Here is a 15,996-nt window from a genome sequence, read left to right on the forward strand (position 1 = left end):
GCTTAGTGGCCTTTACACCACCCCCGTCCCGCCCTCTCTCTCATTCTTTCTCACTCCCACTATCTCTCTTTCTTCAGAGAAGCTCTGTAATGCAAGGAATCTGGTCTGTGCAGGAGGGACCACTCGATCGAAAGAGAGAGAGAAGAGAGGAGAGGAGGGGTTAGAGGAAGCGATAGAAGGAGAGAGAGGGAGACGGCTGGCAGACATACAGAGAGAGAGGCAGGGACTGGCAGAATAGTTGACATGTGATCAGGACTCCTGAGCAGCCAGACCATTCACCCTAGATACAACATCAGCAGCAGCAAGAGAGAGTGAGAAGGAGCTAGAAAGAGACAGAAGGAGCCAGAGAGAGAGACAGAAGGAGCCAGAGAGACAGAAGGAGCTAGAGAGACAGAAGGAGCTGGAGAGAGAGACAGAAGGAGCTAGAGAGAGAAGCAGAAGGAGCTAGTTAGTCAGGGATGTGGTGTGTGAGATGAGAAGAGGCTATAGTGGTCGTGCTCTCATCACTGGGATTCTACTATTTTCAGACAGTGGGAATATGGAGAGAGTGCTCTAAAAGAGATACGCCTGTCGCTTGGAATAAGATACAACACACACGCTACACACATACACACCCAGCGTTGTCATGGGGGGCTCCCTCAGTCAGCACAGGAAGAGCTCCTTCAGCTCCCCCAGAAAGAAGAGCAGCATGTGAGTACACAATCTATCACTGTTATTGTGTGTGTGTGTGTGTGTGTGTGTGTGTGTGTGTGTGTGTGTGTGTGTGTGTGTGTGTGTGTGTGTGTGTGTGTGTGTGTGTGTGTGTGTGTGTGTGTGTGTGTGTGTGTGTGTGTGTGTGTGTGTGTGTGTGTGTGTGTGTGTGTGTGTGCGTGTGCGCGTCTGTGTGCTTGCACACGTATTATTGATCTTGTTCCTGTCCCGTGAGCATGTGGTTTAGTTTCCTGTGTAAATGTTGTGTATCGCTCTCTGAACAGGTTTCCCAGCATTGTCCATTAGCTAAAGTGCAGCAGAACCCGACACGACAATAACGCTTGTTTAGATTGAACTTATTTGACTTCAGAAAGGGGATCTAGATAGGGGAGATGTACAGAGAATTAGGGTCATGAGAGAGATGTAATGAGAGAGATGTGATCAGATCTCCTGACGGAGACACTTAGTACTGAATATGCACAAGATGAGGTGGCATCTAAGGTGAGTGATCAATCAACAGAAGACCAACAGTTTATGCCCATTAATCAGGTGAATAATATAACACTATAATGCATTGTCTCATGATGGCCTCTGACTAAGTCAAGTGTTGAGGTGTGGTTGAATCACTTAAAATTCAATTAAATAAAAACAATTTTGGTCACATACACATGGTTGGCAGATGTTATTGCGAGTGTAGATAAATGCTTATGCTTCTAGAGCCGACAGTGCAGCAGTATCTAACAGGTAATATCTAACAATTCCACAACCAAACCTAATACACACAATCTAGTAAAGGAATGGGATAAGAATATATAAATATAAAATATATGGATGAGCAATGACAGAGCGTCTAAGATGCAATAGATAGTATAGAATAGATATTGTAGGATACAGTATAAAGTATATACATATGAGATAAGTAATGCGAGATATGTAAACATTCTTAAAGTGGCATTATTAAAGTGACTAGTGTTCCATTTATTAAAGTGGCCAATGATATCAGTCTGTAGGTAGGAGGCAGCCGCCTCTCTGCTAGTGATGGCTGTTTAACAATCTGATGGCCTTGAGATAGAAGCTGTTTTTCAATCTCTCTGTCCCAGCTTTGATAAACCTGTACTGACCTCGTCTTCTGGATGGAAGCGGGGTGAACAGGCAGTGGCTCGGGTGGATACTGTCCTTGATGATCTTTTTGGCTTCCTGTGACATTGGGTGTTGTAGGTGTCCTGGAGGGCAGGTAGTTCGCACCCGGTGATACGTTGTGCAGACCGCACCACCCTCTGGAGAGCCCTGCAGTTGTGGGCGGTGCAGTTGCCGTGATACAGCCCAACAGGATGCTCTCATTGTGCACCTGTAAAAGTTAGTTCGGACAAGCCACATTTTTTCAGCCTTCTAAGGTTCAAGAGGCGCTGTTGCGACACACACCCCATGGACCTCCCGGTCGCGGCCGGCTGCGACAGAGCCTGGGCTCGAACCCAGAGTCTCTGGTGGCACAGCTAGCACTGCGATGCAGTGCCTTAGACCACTGCGCCACCCGGGAGGCCAGTGAAGGTTTTAATATTCACAGTGGGTACAACATCTCCTATACACTTCATTATAAACTCACTCACCGAGTCAGCGTATACGTCAATGTTGTTGTCTGAGGCTACCCGGAACATATCCCAGTCCACGTGATCGAAGCAATCTCGAAGCGTGGAATCCGATTGGTCAGACCAGCGTTGGATAGACCTAACCACAGGCGCTTCCTGTTTTAGGTTCTGCCTATAAGAGCGGAGCAACAAGATGGAGTCATGGTCAGTTCGCAAAAAGGAGGGTGGGGGAGGGCCTTGTATGCATCGCGGCACTTAGAGTAGCAATGGTCGAAACATGTTACTCTTAGAGTAGCAATGGTCGAAACATGTTACTCGCTCGTGTACTGCAATCAATATGCTGATAGAATTTAGGTAGCCTTGTTCTCAAATTCGCTTTATTAGAATCCCCAGCTACAATAAATGCAGCCTCAGGATATATGGTTTCCAGTTTGCATAAAGTCCAGTGAAGTTCCTTGATGGCCATCTTGGGGGTCCGGGGGAGATATACACGGCTGTGACAATAACAGAGGAGAGTTCTCTTGGGAGATAATACGGTCGGCATTTGATTGTAAGGAATTCTAGGTCAGGTGAACAAACAGACTTGAGTTCCTGTATGTTGTTACAATTACACCATGAGTCGTTAATCATGAAACATTCACCCCCGCCCTTCTTCTTACCGGAGAGATGTTTATTCCTGTCGGCGCGATGCACTGAAAATCCCATAGGCTGTACTGATTCGGACAGCATGTCCCAAGCTAGCTCTTGTCCTGATTTCGTCGACTTTATTAACTAGGGACTGGACATTAGCGAGTAATATACTTGGAAGCGGTGGGTGGTGTGTGGGTATCCGAAGCCTCACTAGAAGACCGCTCCGGCACCCTCTCCTCCGGCGGCGTTGTTTTGGGTCGGCCTCTGGAATCAGTTCAAATGTCCTGGGAGGTGCAGACAAAGGATCCGCTTTGGGAAAGTCATATTCCTGGTCATAATGCCGGTTGTGCTGGTAAGTTGACGTCTCTCTGATATCCAATAGTTCTTCCCGGCTGTATGTAATAATACTTTTCAGGTTTTCTGGGTTAACAATGTAAGAAATAATATATAAAAAAAACGAAATACTGCACAGTTTCCTAAGGACTAGAAACAAAGCTGCCATCTCTATCGGCACCATTGGTCTTATGGTAAAAGGCTGTTTTGGCCGTTTCTCCTCTCAAACGCCTCCTCCTATTTCTTTCTCTCTCTCTCTCTCTCTCTCTCGAATCGGGACCCGAAGGGGTGCATGTTTTGGTTTTTGTCTTAATACTACACAGCTGATTCAAATTATCACCACTTGATGATTAGTTGATTATGGGGTCCCGAGGACCGAGTTTGAGAAATCCAGCCCTAATCCATGGTAACAGAGAGCCAGTCCTCTCTTTCTCCCAGTAGTTCCCAGTGGATCATCACCATGTTAATGAGCTGCTGAGCCTTTTACACTTTCTACCCATTCACTGATGTCCTTCCTAGTCATACCCTGATGCTGCTCTGCTCTACCCATCCTGTTGTCACAGTGACTCAGCAGTACCACTGGCAGTATTAGTGGTGTTGTCATCTTCTACAGCAGTTGTTGTTTACGCTGGAGGTCATTCCAATTGGTACTGAATAATCCAGAGTAGTGCAACTGTAGAGTAGAATGAGAGCCTTGGGCACTGAGTGGCTCTGAGACATAGATCTGAGACTTCTTCTGTTAGCTTCTGTTAGCTGGAGCGCTCAGAGAATCAAAGGAGAGTCTGCAGACAGAGACATCTTTGTTTGGCTGGTTTTACATTAACAAGCTTAGAATTGGAAATAAACCAGTCAACTTTCTACTGGATGGGGATGTGCCCTCTCACTACACACTGTCAGGCTTCTATATGTACTGTGGGTTAGGCAGTGTTTTTCTAGGCAGTGTCCTTGTTTGTGTGTGTGTGTCTTTCTTTCTCAGTGTGTGTGTGTGTCTCTCTCTCTCAGTGTGTGTGTGTCTCTCTCTCTTTCTCAGTGTGTGTCTCTCTCTCTCTCTCAGTGTGTGTGTGTCTCTCTCTCTCTCTCAGTGTGTGTGTGTCTCTCTCTCTCTCTCAGTGTGTGTGTGTCTCTCTCTCTCTCTCAGTGTGTGTGTGTCTCTCTCTCTCGCTCAGTGTGTGTGTGTCTCTCTCTCTCTCTCAGTGTGTGTGTGTCTCTCTCTCGCAGTGAGTGTGTGTGTGTCTCTCTCTCTCTCAGTGTGTGTGTGTCTCTCTCTCTCTCTCAGTGTGTGTGTGTGTCTCTCTCTCTCTCTCAGTGTGTGTGTGTCTCTCTCTCTCTCTCAGTGTGTGTGTGTCTCTCTCTCGCTCAGTGTGTGTGTGTGTCTCTCTCTCTCTCAGTGTGTGTGTGTCTCTCTCTCGCAGTGAGTGTGTGTGTGTCTCTCTCTCTCTCAGTGTGTGTGTGTCTGTCTCTCGCAGTGAGTGTGCGTGTGTCTCTCTCTCTCAGTGTGTGTGTGTCTCTCTCTCTTTCTCAGTGTGTGTCTCTCTCTCTCTCTCAGTGTGTGTGTGTCTCTCTCTCTCTCTCAGTGTGTGTGTGTCTCTCTCTCTCTCTCAGTGTGTGTGTGTCTCTCTCTCTCTCTCAGTGTGTGTGTGTCTCTCTCTCTCGCTCAGTGTGTGTGTGTCTCTCTCTCTCTCTCAGTGTGTGTGTGTCTCTCTCTCGCAGTGAGTGTGTGTGTGTGTCTCTCTCTCTCAGTGTGTGTGTGTCTCTCTCTCTCTCTCAGTGTGTGTGTCTCTCTCTCTCTCTCAGTGTGTGTGTGTCTCTCTCTCTCTCTCAGTGTGTGTGTGTCTCTCTCTCGCTCAGTGTGTGTGTGTCTCTCTCTCTCTCTCAGTGTGTGTGTGTCTCTCTCTCGCAGTGAGTGTGTGTGTGTCTCTCTCTCTCTCTCAGTGTGTGTGTGTCTCTCTCTCGCAGTGAGTGTGTGTGTGTCTCTCTCTCTCTCTCAGTGTGTGTGTGTCTCTCTCTCGCTCAGTGTGTGTGTGTCTCTCTCTCTCTCTCAGTGGGTGTGTGTCTCTCTCTCGCTCAGTGTGTGTGTGTCTCTCTCTCTCTCTCTCTCAGTGTGTGTGTGTCTCTCTCTCTCTCTCAGTGTGTGTGTGTCTCTCTCTCGCTCAGTGTGTGTGTGTCTCTCTCTCTCAGTGTGTGTGTGTCTCTCTCTCGCTCAGTGTGTGTGTGTCTCTCTCTCGCTCAGTGTGTGTGTGTCTCTCTCTCGCAGTGAGTGTGTGTGTCTCTCTCTCTCTCAGTGTGTGTGTGTCTCTCTCTCGCAGTGAGTGTGTGTGTGTCTCTCTTTCTCTCTCAGTGTGTGTGTGTCTCTCTCTCGCTCAGTGTGTGTGTGTCTCTCTCTCGCAGTGAGTGTGTGTGTGTCTCTCTCTCTCTCTCTCTCAGTGTGTGTGTGTCTCTCTCTCTCTCTCAGTGTGTGTGTGTCTCTCTCTCGCAGTGAGTGTGTGTGTGTCTCTCTCTCTCTCTCAGTGTGTGTGTGTCTCTCTCTCGCAGTGAGTGTGTGTGTGTCTCTCTCTCTCTCTCAGTGTGTGTGTGTCTCTCCCTCTCTCAGTGTGTGTGTGTGTGGCTATGAGAGGGATAAGAAGTTCCGTAGCAGCATGAGATCGTGGCCCTTATTCTCAGATCTATATTTAGCAAATCATCTTTTTCATTTTTAAGTGCAACAGAAATCTGCCTCAGTCCTCATTTCTCAATCCCCCCTCCACTCATCGCCCCTCCTCCATCTCATCCATTCCTTTTTGGAGTAGAGAGTGGCCTGCATTTGGAGCTCCTTTAGACCCTATTTCAGACTGTACTAGGCTGATCTATCCTTGGCCTGAAGCTCTTCCTCTCCTCCTCTCTTCCTCCCAACCTGTCCTCCTCTGTCAGTACTATATCAGCAACAATTCAGCTGTCGATAGACAGACATGGACCATAAGAGGAGGCCTTGTATGACCTTCAGAGTGTGTGTGTTTGGGAGTTCATGTGCGTGCGTGTGCGAACCATTGTTTGAGGAATTATGTATCCTTTGTGTCCCTGTATTGTTACACACAATAGCCTGGTGTCTGTCTGTCCCCTGACCCTACTCTGTCAGTCCTCTCAGAACTCACCCCCAAAAATACCTTCCCCCAAATATTGGACTATAAATTGTGCCTTCATGTATTATACTTATGCTAAAATATTTATTATATTTTACTGAGCCATTTACTTTTATTTTCGTATTCTTATCTTTTATTATTTCTTATCGTTGTTGCATTGTCGATAAGAAACCTGCAAGTAAGCATTTAGTTGGATGGTGTATACCATGTGTATTACATTTAACATTTAAGTCATTTAGCAGACGCTCTTATCCAGAGCGACTTACAAATTGGAAAGTTCATACATACATACAAGTTCATACATATTCATCCTGGTCCCCCCATGGGGAATGAACCCACAACCCTGGCGTTGCAAGCGCCATGCTCTACCAACTGAGCCACACGGGACCAGTGTATCCCGTACATATGACTAATATAACCTGATACTTGAAACCATCTCTCTCTCAGTTAGATGCCTGTTCAAGCTGCTCAGCTCAATGTATTCTCCAGATTGTTAGAGACAGGGTAGGTTTAGATTGTTGACAACATGTAATCTATATTTCGTCTACAATTTTTATTAAGTTAATTAATTAATTTGCACAATGAGCACTTGTTGTCTCTCAAATACATCATTACAGTTGTTGGTTAGCTAGCTAGCGAATTTTAGCCATATTAGCATTGACATGAAATCAGTCAAAACACCTCAAAACAAGACATACTATCAAAAACAAGATGAAACGAGCTGAAACAGGCCACTTGCAATTCCCCACATGGCAGTTTCTTGTCATTCTTATTAGCAGTCTGGCCATCCAGAAACACTCTGAATTCTGCCCCATGGAAGCGCGCACATCGTTTTTGTGACTTTGTCAGCTAACCCATCGATAGACAATAAAAATAGCAGAGGTGGGATGGGATCACTTTGCCTGCTACTTCCAGTCATTTTGAACGGAGCAGAGCAGGTATTGCCTGTCCTTACTATGGCTGAGGGATTGGCATATAGTATTTTAATCATGAGTTCAGGTGGGCTTTCGTGCATCAGCAAACAAAGAAAAAGGAGTGGTGCTCAACAATAATGACAAAATCGCAAGAATGTCTTACCAAGAAAAACTTGTTTCTGCCTTGATTTTTTGGATCTCTTTGTCTGATTCACAGACACCCAAATATCACCTATGTATATTTTGACATGGACTATTGATTAACGAGACACACTATTTCTCTTATCATTTTGTGCAATAATTTTTCATTTACCTTGAAACATAATATAATTATAACTGTTTTACATTGTTGTGTCTCAATTGGCCACTAGGCTATAAATATAAGTTATGTCCAATGGTCAGGTCACTCTGAGGAAGACGTCAGTTTGACCATCAAATGTCAGTCACCTGTTCACATCCTGTACAATGGATTAAAACTTCTTATGGCTGGGGGCAGTATTGAGTAGCTTGGATGAATAAGGTGCCCAGAGTAAACTGCCTGCTACTCAGTCCCAGAAGCTAAGATATGCATATTATTAGTAGATTTGGATAGAAAATACTCTGAAGTTTCTAAAACTGTTTGAATGATGTCTGTGAGTATAACAGAACTCATATGGCAGGCAGAAACCTGATAAAAAATCCAACCAGGAAGTGGGAAATCTGAGGTTTGTAGGTTTGCCTATCCAATATACACTGTACAGTGTACAGTGTCTTTGGGGTCATATTGTACTTCCTAAGGCTTCCACTAGATGTCAACAGGCTTTAGAACCTTGTTTGATGCTTCTACTGTGAAAAATGAGGGAAGGAGAGCTCTTTGAGTCAGGTGTCTGGCATGAGCTGACCACGCGCACTCACGTGATAGTAACCTGCGTTCCATCGCATTTCTGAAGACAAAGGAATTCTCCGGTTGAAACATTATTGAAGATTTATGTTAAAAACATCCTAAAGATTGATTCTATACATCGTTTCACATGTTTCTACAAACTGTAATGGAATTTCTTGACTTTTCGTCTGACCTGCGAGTCATCAATTTGAATTTTGGAACTAAACGCGCGAACAAAAAGGAGGTATTTGGACATAAATTTTGGACGTTATCGAACAAAACAAACATTTATTGTGGAACTGGGATTCTTGGGAGTGCATTCTGATGAAGATCATCAAAGGTAAGTGAATATTTATAATACTACTTCTAACTTCTGTTGACTCCACAACATGGCGGATATCTGTATGGGTTGTTTGGGCTCTGAGCGCTGTACTCAGATTATAGCATGGTGTGCTTTTTCCGTAAAGTTTTTTGGAAATCTGACACAGCGGTTGTATTAAGGAGAAGTTTATCTAAAGTTCCATGTATAATACTTGTATCTTTTATCAATGTTTATTATGAGTATTTCTGTAAATTGATGTGGCTCTCTGCAAAATCACCGGATGTTTTGGAGGCAAAACATTACTGAACATAACGCGCCAATGTAAACTAAGATTTTTGGATATAAATATGAACTTTATCGAACAAAACATACATGTATTGTGTAACATGAAGTCCTATGAGTGTCATCTGATGAAGATCATCAAAGGTTAGTGATTCATTTTATCTCTATTTCTGCTTTTTGTGACTCCTCTCTTTGGCTGGAAAAATGGCTGTGTTTTTCTGTGACTAGGTACTGACCTAACATAATCGTTTGGTGTGCTTTCGTCGTAAAGCCTTTTTGAAATCGGACACTGTGGCTGGATTTACAACAAGTTTATCTTTAAAATGGTGTAAAATACTTGTATGTTTGAGGAATTTTAATTATGAGATTTCTGTTGTTTGAATTTGGTGCCCTGCACTTTCACTGGCTGTTGTCAAGTCAATCCCGTTAACGGGATCTCAGCCATAAGAAGTTAAAGTGAGCAAAAAGAAATCAATCTCTGCCTTTTTTGGTTGAGTGCTCCAACTCCTTTTTACCTTAAATTAGTATTTTTGGAAGTTTTTCTTGGTAAGCCATTCTGAAATTGTTTCTGTAGGTAATATTGGCATTCCTGAAATATTATTTGGTCGAAATTTGATTTGATATCTGAAAAATTTAAGATAATTGATTGCACCCAAATTTGACATTTTAATTTATATATAGATTCAGATAATATTCAATAAATATAGAACCGGACATCCAATTTGGACCAAACCTCTTCCTACCAATGAGTAAAAAGCCACGCAAAGACCTCCCACACCCCATGCCAATCCCACCCCAACAACCAGTATACAGTATCACGTTTCAAGGTAAGACCCAGATGCAGACAATGTCGAAGTAACAACAGTTTATTAATCCAACAGGGGCAGGTAAAGACAGGTCAAGGGCAGGCAGGGGTCAGTAATCCAGATAGGCGGGGCAAAGATGCAGGACAGCAGTCAGGCTCAGGGTCAGGGAAGGCAGAGGTCAGTAATCCAGATAGGTGGGGCAAAGGTACAGGACGGCAGGCAAGCTTGGGGTCAGGGCAGGCAGAAATGGTCAACCCAGGAAAACTAGGAAACAGGAACACTCAAAAGACAGGAAGAGAGAAGAAGAACCCTGCGCCGGCGGGAGAGGAAGAGGGACGGATGTCTGTTCATGTTGAACTCTCAGGTGTGGCCTGTGCTGGCGGTGATGGGGGGTGCTGACGCAGGGCTGCGTGTCGGGGGGCGCTGTGTACACAAACAGACCGGTCGGCATGCTACTCTCCTGGGCGTGGTGAAGGAGGGGAGCACCTCAGCCAAGGTGCAGTGGGACGAGGCTGAGATCACCATCAGGTATTAACATTATAGTTGACCCTGCAGGTCTTGGTAGCCTGGTCCCAGATCTGTTTGTGCTCTCTTTGTCTAATGGAATTCTCATGGCTTGACAATGGCAAGGGAATAGGCAATAGCAGAAACTGATCTGAGACCAGGCTAAGGTATTGATAGAAACTGAGCTGAGACCAGGCTAACGTATTGATAGAAACTGATCTGAGACCAGGCTAAGGTATTGATAGAGCTGATCTGAGACCAGGATAAGGTCTTGAGAGAAACTGATCTGAGACCAGGCTAAGGTCTTGAGAGAAACTGATCTGAGACCAGGCTAAGGTATTGAGAGAAACTGATCTGAGACCAGGCTAAGGTATTGAGAGAAACTGATCTGAGACCAGGCTAAGGTATTGATAGAAACTGATCTGAGACCAGGCTAAGGTATTGAGAGAAGCAAGGCGTATTATTAGGGCTGGGCACAATTATAGCATAATCGTTTCACCAACAATTATGAACAATAACCATGATCCCCCCCCCCCCCCCCTCAAAAATACCCGTCACAATCGTGTTAATACATTCATTTCAGGAGAAGGAGGATTCAGATTTATATTCAAGGAGATTTAGTTCAGTTTGATGTCTTGCTGAATATGTACACTCTCTGATAGATATTATCTACACTGGCTGATAGATATTATCTACACTGGCTGATAGATTTGTAAGTCGCTCTGGATAAGAGCGTCTGCTAAATGACTTAAATGTTAAATGTAGATATTATCTACACTGGCTGATAGATATTATCTACACTGGCTGATAGATATTATCTACACTGGCTGATAGATAGTATCTACACTGGCTGATAGATATTCTACACTGGCTGATAGATAGTATCTACACTGGCTGATAGATATTCTACACTGGCTGATAGATATTATCTACACTGGCTGATAGATTTGTAAGTCGCTCTGGATAAGAGCGTCTGCTAAATGACTTAAATGTAAAATGTAAATGGATAAATCCTGCAGCTAGGGAGTCTCCAATGTAGGTCTCCATAGCCTTGGTCTCCGGTCCCGACAGAGAGTACAGGCGTGGTGGCGTGGTGCTAGGGAGAAGGTCAATCCCGCAGGGTCGGTGCGACGGAAATGAAGTGGCCCCGGCCTTGCTGAATACCTCCCGGAGGTCCTAGTACTCCGTGGGGATGGCGGAGAGATCCGGAGCACCTTCCGAGCCCCCAGGAAGAAGTCCTGAGGCAGGTTGCGCTGACTTCAGATGGGCGTGGCAGAACGGACTCCAGCCCATGATGGCACCAGCAGACCAGATGATGAGAGGATTGTGTCGCTGGAGCCAGGAGAATCCCAAAATCGCAGGAATCTGTGGAGACTTGATGAGCAGAAATTGAATAGTTTCACTGTGATTTCCTGACACCCGTAGGTTTATGGGAGTGGTATTATGAGTGACCCGGCCTATAGAGCGCCCGTCCAGCGCTCTAATATCCATGGGAATGGAGAGGGGCTGAGTGGGGATGTTCAGCTCCGAAGCCAGGGTAGCGTCCAAAAAGCCCCAGTGTCAATGAGGACCCAAAGAGATTTAGCCTGCTTTCCCCACAGCAGAAGGGCATGAAAAGGGGTGCCTGCAAGGGAAGCAGAAAAGTTATCCAAATGGCCCTCCAGAGTACTCGCTCCTACTGGTGAGCCTGGTCTTTTAAAGGACAAGAGTACACAGAATGACCAAGAGTCCCACAATACAGACAACTCTTCGTGTTGACCTTGTATTGCCATTCCACTGGTGACAGCCCAGCTCTGCCTAGTTGCATAGGATCGGGAAGCGGTGACTCGGCCGTCTGTGGAGACTCTCGTTGAAGGTCGGGAAGCCTCGGGTTCTCTCGGCAACAGGACCGTCGGGGACTTTCGGGATGACTCGGAGGCAAGGTGGACGTGCGTGCAAAATCAAAGTTCCTCTTCCTCCATTGTTCCCGTAATCGCCCATCGATACGGATTGTCAACGCGATAAGGGAATCGAGATCGGTAGGTAACTCCCGAGCTGCAAGCTCGTCCTTGACCTCCTCCGAGATGCCGTATCGAACAGCGCTTCCTGGTTCCAAGCACTCTCCGCTGCCAAATTGTGGAAATCCACCGCATGGTTTGCCACACCGCAGGAGTCCTGCCGAAGCTGGATTAGCTTCCGGGCAGCTTCTCTCCTGGAGAACGGGGCATCAAAAACCTTCTTCAACTCTCTCACGAACCCCTTCAGACTAACGCATATGGCCGACTGTTGTTTCCATACAGCAGTAGCCCAGGTGAGAGCCCTCCCTGACATCAGCGTGATGAGGTAGGCTATCTGGCTATCTTGTAGCGATCCGAGGGGAAGGAAGAGGGCTGAAGCTCGAAGATAAGGGCACACTGAGCTAGAAACGCCCGACAGGTGCTCGGCTCACCATTGAAGCGTTCCAGAGGAGGTAAGCGGGGCTCCCGAGAAGGTTGAGTGACCGATGAGACGGCGCTGCTAACAGCTGAGTTACTGAGGGGCTGTGGGGTTACCACTGTGGCCTCCCAGATAACCCGCGGAATTGCTCCAGCAAAATGTCCAACGCCCAGTTATGGCATTCAGCCAACATTTGGACCCCTTCCATAAAACCCCGAAGCAATTCCTTGTGCCTACCGATGGTGGCTCTTTGGGAGGAGATGGCGTTGCGCAGCTGGCCCGGGTCTACTGGGTTAGTCATGGCCAGTTCGTACTATCACGTTTCAAGGTAAGACCCAGATGCAGACAACAACAAAGTAACAATAGTTTATTAATCCAACAGGGGCAGGAAAAAGACCGGTCAAGGGCAGGCAGGGGTCAGTAGTCCAGATAGGTGGGGCAAAGGTACAGGACGGCAGGCAGGGTCAGGGTCAAGGTAGGCAGAGGCCAGTAATCCAGATAGGTGGGGCAAAGGCACAGGATGGCAGGCAGGCTCAGGGTCAGGGCAGGCAGAAATGGAAAAACGCTGGGAAAAACGCTGGTACGCTTGACGAAACAAAACGAACTGGCAACAGACAAACAGAGAACACAGGTATAGATACACAGGGGATAATGGGGAAGATGAGCGACATCTGTAGGGGGGTGAAGACAATCACAAAGACAGGTGAAACCGATCAGGGTGTGACACACAGTATCAGTTCTCTATGTTTGACAAGTAGTATGAAGCTGCGGCTTGGAGTGTTGCTTCTTTATACTTTGTAATATATTCCCTGTGAATCTGGCTATGTGTCACGCCCTGACCTTAGAGATCCTTTTAATTCTCTATTTTGGTTAGGTCAGGGTGTGACTAGGGTGGGCAATCTAGTTTTCCTATTTCTTTGTTTGGCCTGGTATGGTTCCCAATCAGAGGCAGCTGTCTATCGTTGTCTCTGATTGAGGATCATATTTAGGCAGCCTTTTTTCCCACCTTAGTTTGTGGGATCTTGATTTTGTATAGTTGCTGTGTAGCCTGCAGAACTTTACGTTCGTTTTTTGTTGTTTTTCGGTGTTCATTTTAATAAAAGTAAGATGTTCGACTACCACGCTGCACTTTGGTCTCCTCATTCAAACAACGAGCGTAACACTATGTTTTGTTTGCTTTCATGAAGGACTGGCTTGAATTGTGAGGATGGCTACACAATTTATTTTCATCATGAGCAAAATCTATTGGTTTTTCTACCAAAAGTTGAATTTTTTTTTTTTGTGATCTATATAACACAAGAGACCAGCAAAATGGATAAAAGAGTCTGGCGGTATAGCAGGAACAGCATTATCTACTGGTCAAAACCTGGTATTTTCACACTACTTTATGGTAAATAATGCAAGCGACTTCAATTACAAATTTCTCTAAACAGGGGGAAAAAACATCCCCAGTCACAGGGAATACACTACACTGAATAGAGAAGCAATAATCAAAGCCACAGCTTCATACTACTTGTCATACTGTATATTGGTTGTTTGGGTGGGATTGGCAAGGGTTGTGGGGGATTTGTGGGTGGCGTTTTAGATTTTTTGGGATTCCTCATGTCTGTCTTATTAGAAGGAAGAAGTTTGGTCCAAATCGGGTGTTAGGTACTATATTTATTGAATATTATCTGAATCATATAAATTAAAATGGGAAATTTGCATGCAATTAATTTGCAGAATTTCTCAGAGATAAAATTATATTTAAATATTTCAGGAATGCTAATCATATCTGTTACTAACTACAGAAACGATTTTAGAATAATCTGAGATGGTGGGTGTCGAAATCCTCTTCCATTTGCTTTTTGAGGTGGAAAGACCCAATATATTCTAAAATATTCCATCATACAGGTAAAGGAAACACTTGAGTAAATGAGTGATACAAAATATATTGAAAGCAGGTGCTTCCACACAGGTGTGGTTCCTGAGTTAATTAAGCAATTAGCATCCCATCATGTGTAAAAATTCCCAGTTGGAGCAGCAACTGAGACAGTATTTTCCACCACCATCAACATAACACCAAATGATGGAATATCTTGTTGAAGAATGCTGTCGCATTTCTACAATAGAGTTCCAGACACTTGTAGAATAGGGTGGCCCAGCACACTATTAAGACACTTTATGTTTTTGTTTCCTTTATTTTGGCAGTTACCTGTAGGCCTACATTGAACACAACATATTTGATTTGATTTGACATATCCCAACATAACATCTCTAGACCCCCATGTAGTAAAGGTTCTACTGGTCCTCTCATCTATAATTTGTGTGTCTGTGTGTGTTTTCCGCTCTAATTACAAGAAAGGGAAAGGGGTTTACCTAGTCAGTTGTACAACTGAATGCGTTCAACTGAAATGTGTCTTCTGCATTTAACCCAACCCCTCTGAATCAGAGGTGCTGGGGGCTGCCTTAATCAACATCCACGTCATCAGCGCTCAGGGAACAGTGGGTTAACTGCCTTGCTCAGGGGCAGAACAACAGATTTGTACCTTGTCAGCTCGGGTATTCGATTCAGCAACCTTTCATTTACTGGCCCAACGCTCCTACCCGCCAGGCTACCTGCCGCCCCAAATTGGGCTTAGATTAAATATGCAGATACTGTTTTAAGGGAAAGGAAAGGGGGATACTTAGTCAGTTGTAAAACTGAATGCTTTCAACTGAAATGTGTCTTCCGCTTTTAACCCACCCCTCTGAATCAGAGAGGTGCGGAGGGCTGCCTTAATTGACATCCAAGTCTTCGGTTGTTAGCTATATAGGCAAACTATCTCAGTCACGCTTCCCAAATTCACCATCAAAAGTCTTATTGTAGCATTATCTGCACTTATCTCTCTCCTCATCTCCCTCTCTCTCCTCATCTCCCTCTCTCTCCTCATCCCCCTCTCTCTCCTCATCTCACTCTCTCTCCTCATCCCCCTCTCTCTCCTCATCTCCCTCTCTCTCCTCATCTCCCTCTCTCTCCTCATCCCCCCCTCTCTCCTCATCTCCCTCTCTCTCATCTCCCTCTCTCTCCTCATCTCCCTCTCTCTCCTCATCCCCCTCTCTCTCCTCGTCTCCCTCTCTCTCCTCATCTCCCTCTCTCTCCTCATCCCCCTCTCTCTCTCTCCTCATCTCCCTCTCTCTCCTCATCCCCCTCTCTCTCCTCATCTCCCTCTCTCTCCTCATCTCCCTCTCTCTCCTCATCCCCCTCTCTCTCCTCGTCTCCCTCTCTCTCCTCATCTCCCTCTCTCTCCTCATCCCCCTCTCTCTCCTCATCTCCCTCTCTCTCCTCATCCCCCTCTCTCTCCTCATCTCCCTCTCTCTCCTCATCTCCCTCTCTCTCCTCATCCCCCTCTCTCTCCTTATCCCCCTCTCTCTCTCAATCTCAGCTAGCACAATTACAAGGTCTGTTGTAGCAGTACAAGATGATGTAATGCATTTCAGACTACTTCCCCAGGATGATGCTGTAATGACAGCTGGCCTGGTTACTGTAACCGTGCCGACCGGCGCTGTACCACACT

General features: G+C 45.6%; 1 protein-coding gene across 1 annotated transcript in view; it reads left to right on the forward strand.

Moving 5' to 3' along the window:
* The first annotated feature begins 507 nt into the window (after window positions 1–507).
* The window catches only part of LOC139576679 (transforming acidic coiled-coil-containing protein 1-like), a 37,554-nt gene continuing 22,065 nt past the window's right edge, over window positions 508–15,996 (forward strand). Inside the window, exon 1 of the mRNA XM_071403013.1 lies at window positions 508–690. Within this exon, the coding sequence (XP_071259114.1) occupies window positions 626–690 (65 nt within the window). The 5' untranslated portion in view covers window positions 508–625. The remainder of the gene's footprint in view (window positions 691–15,996) is intronic.

This window comes from Salvelinus alpinus, chromosome 5, assembly GCF_045679555.1.
Source record: "Salvelinus alpinus chromosome 5, SLU_Salpinus.1, whole genome shotgun sequence".
NCBI classification, from domain to species: domain Eukaryota; kingdom Metazoa; phylum Chordata; class Actinopteri; order Salmoniformes; family Salmonidae; genus Salvelinus; species Salvelinus alpinus.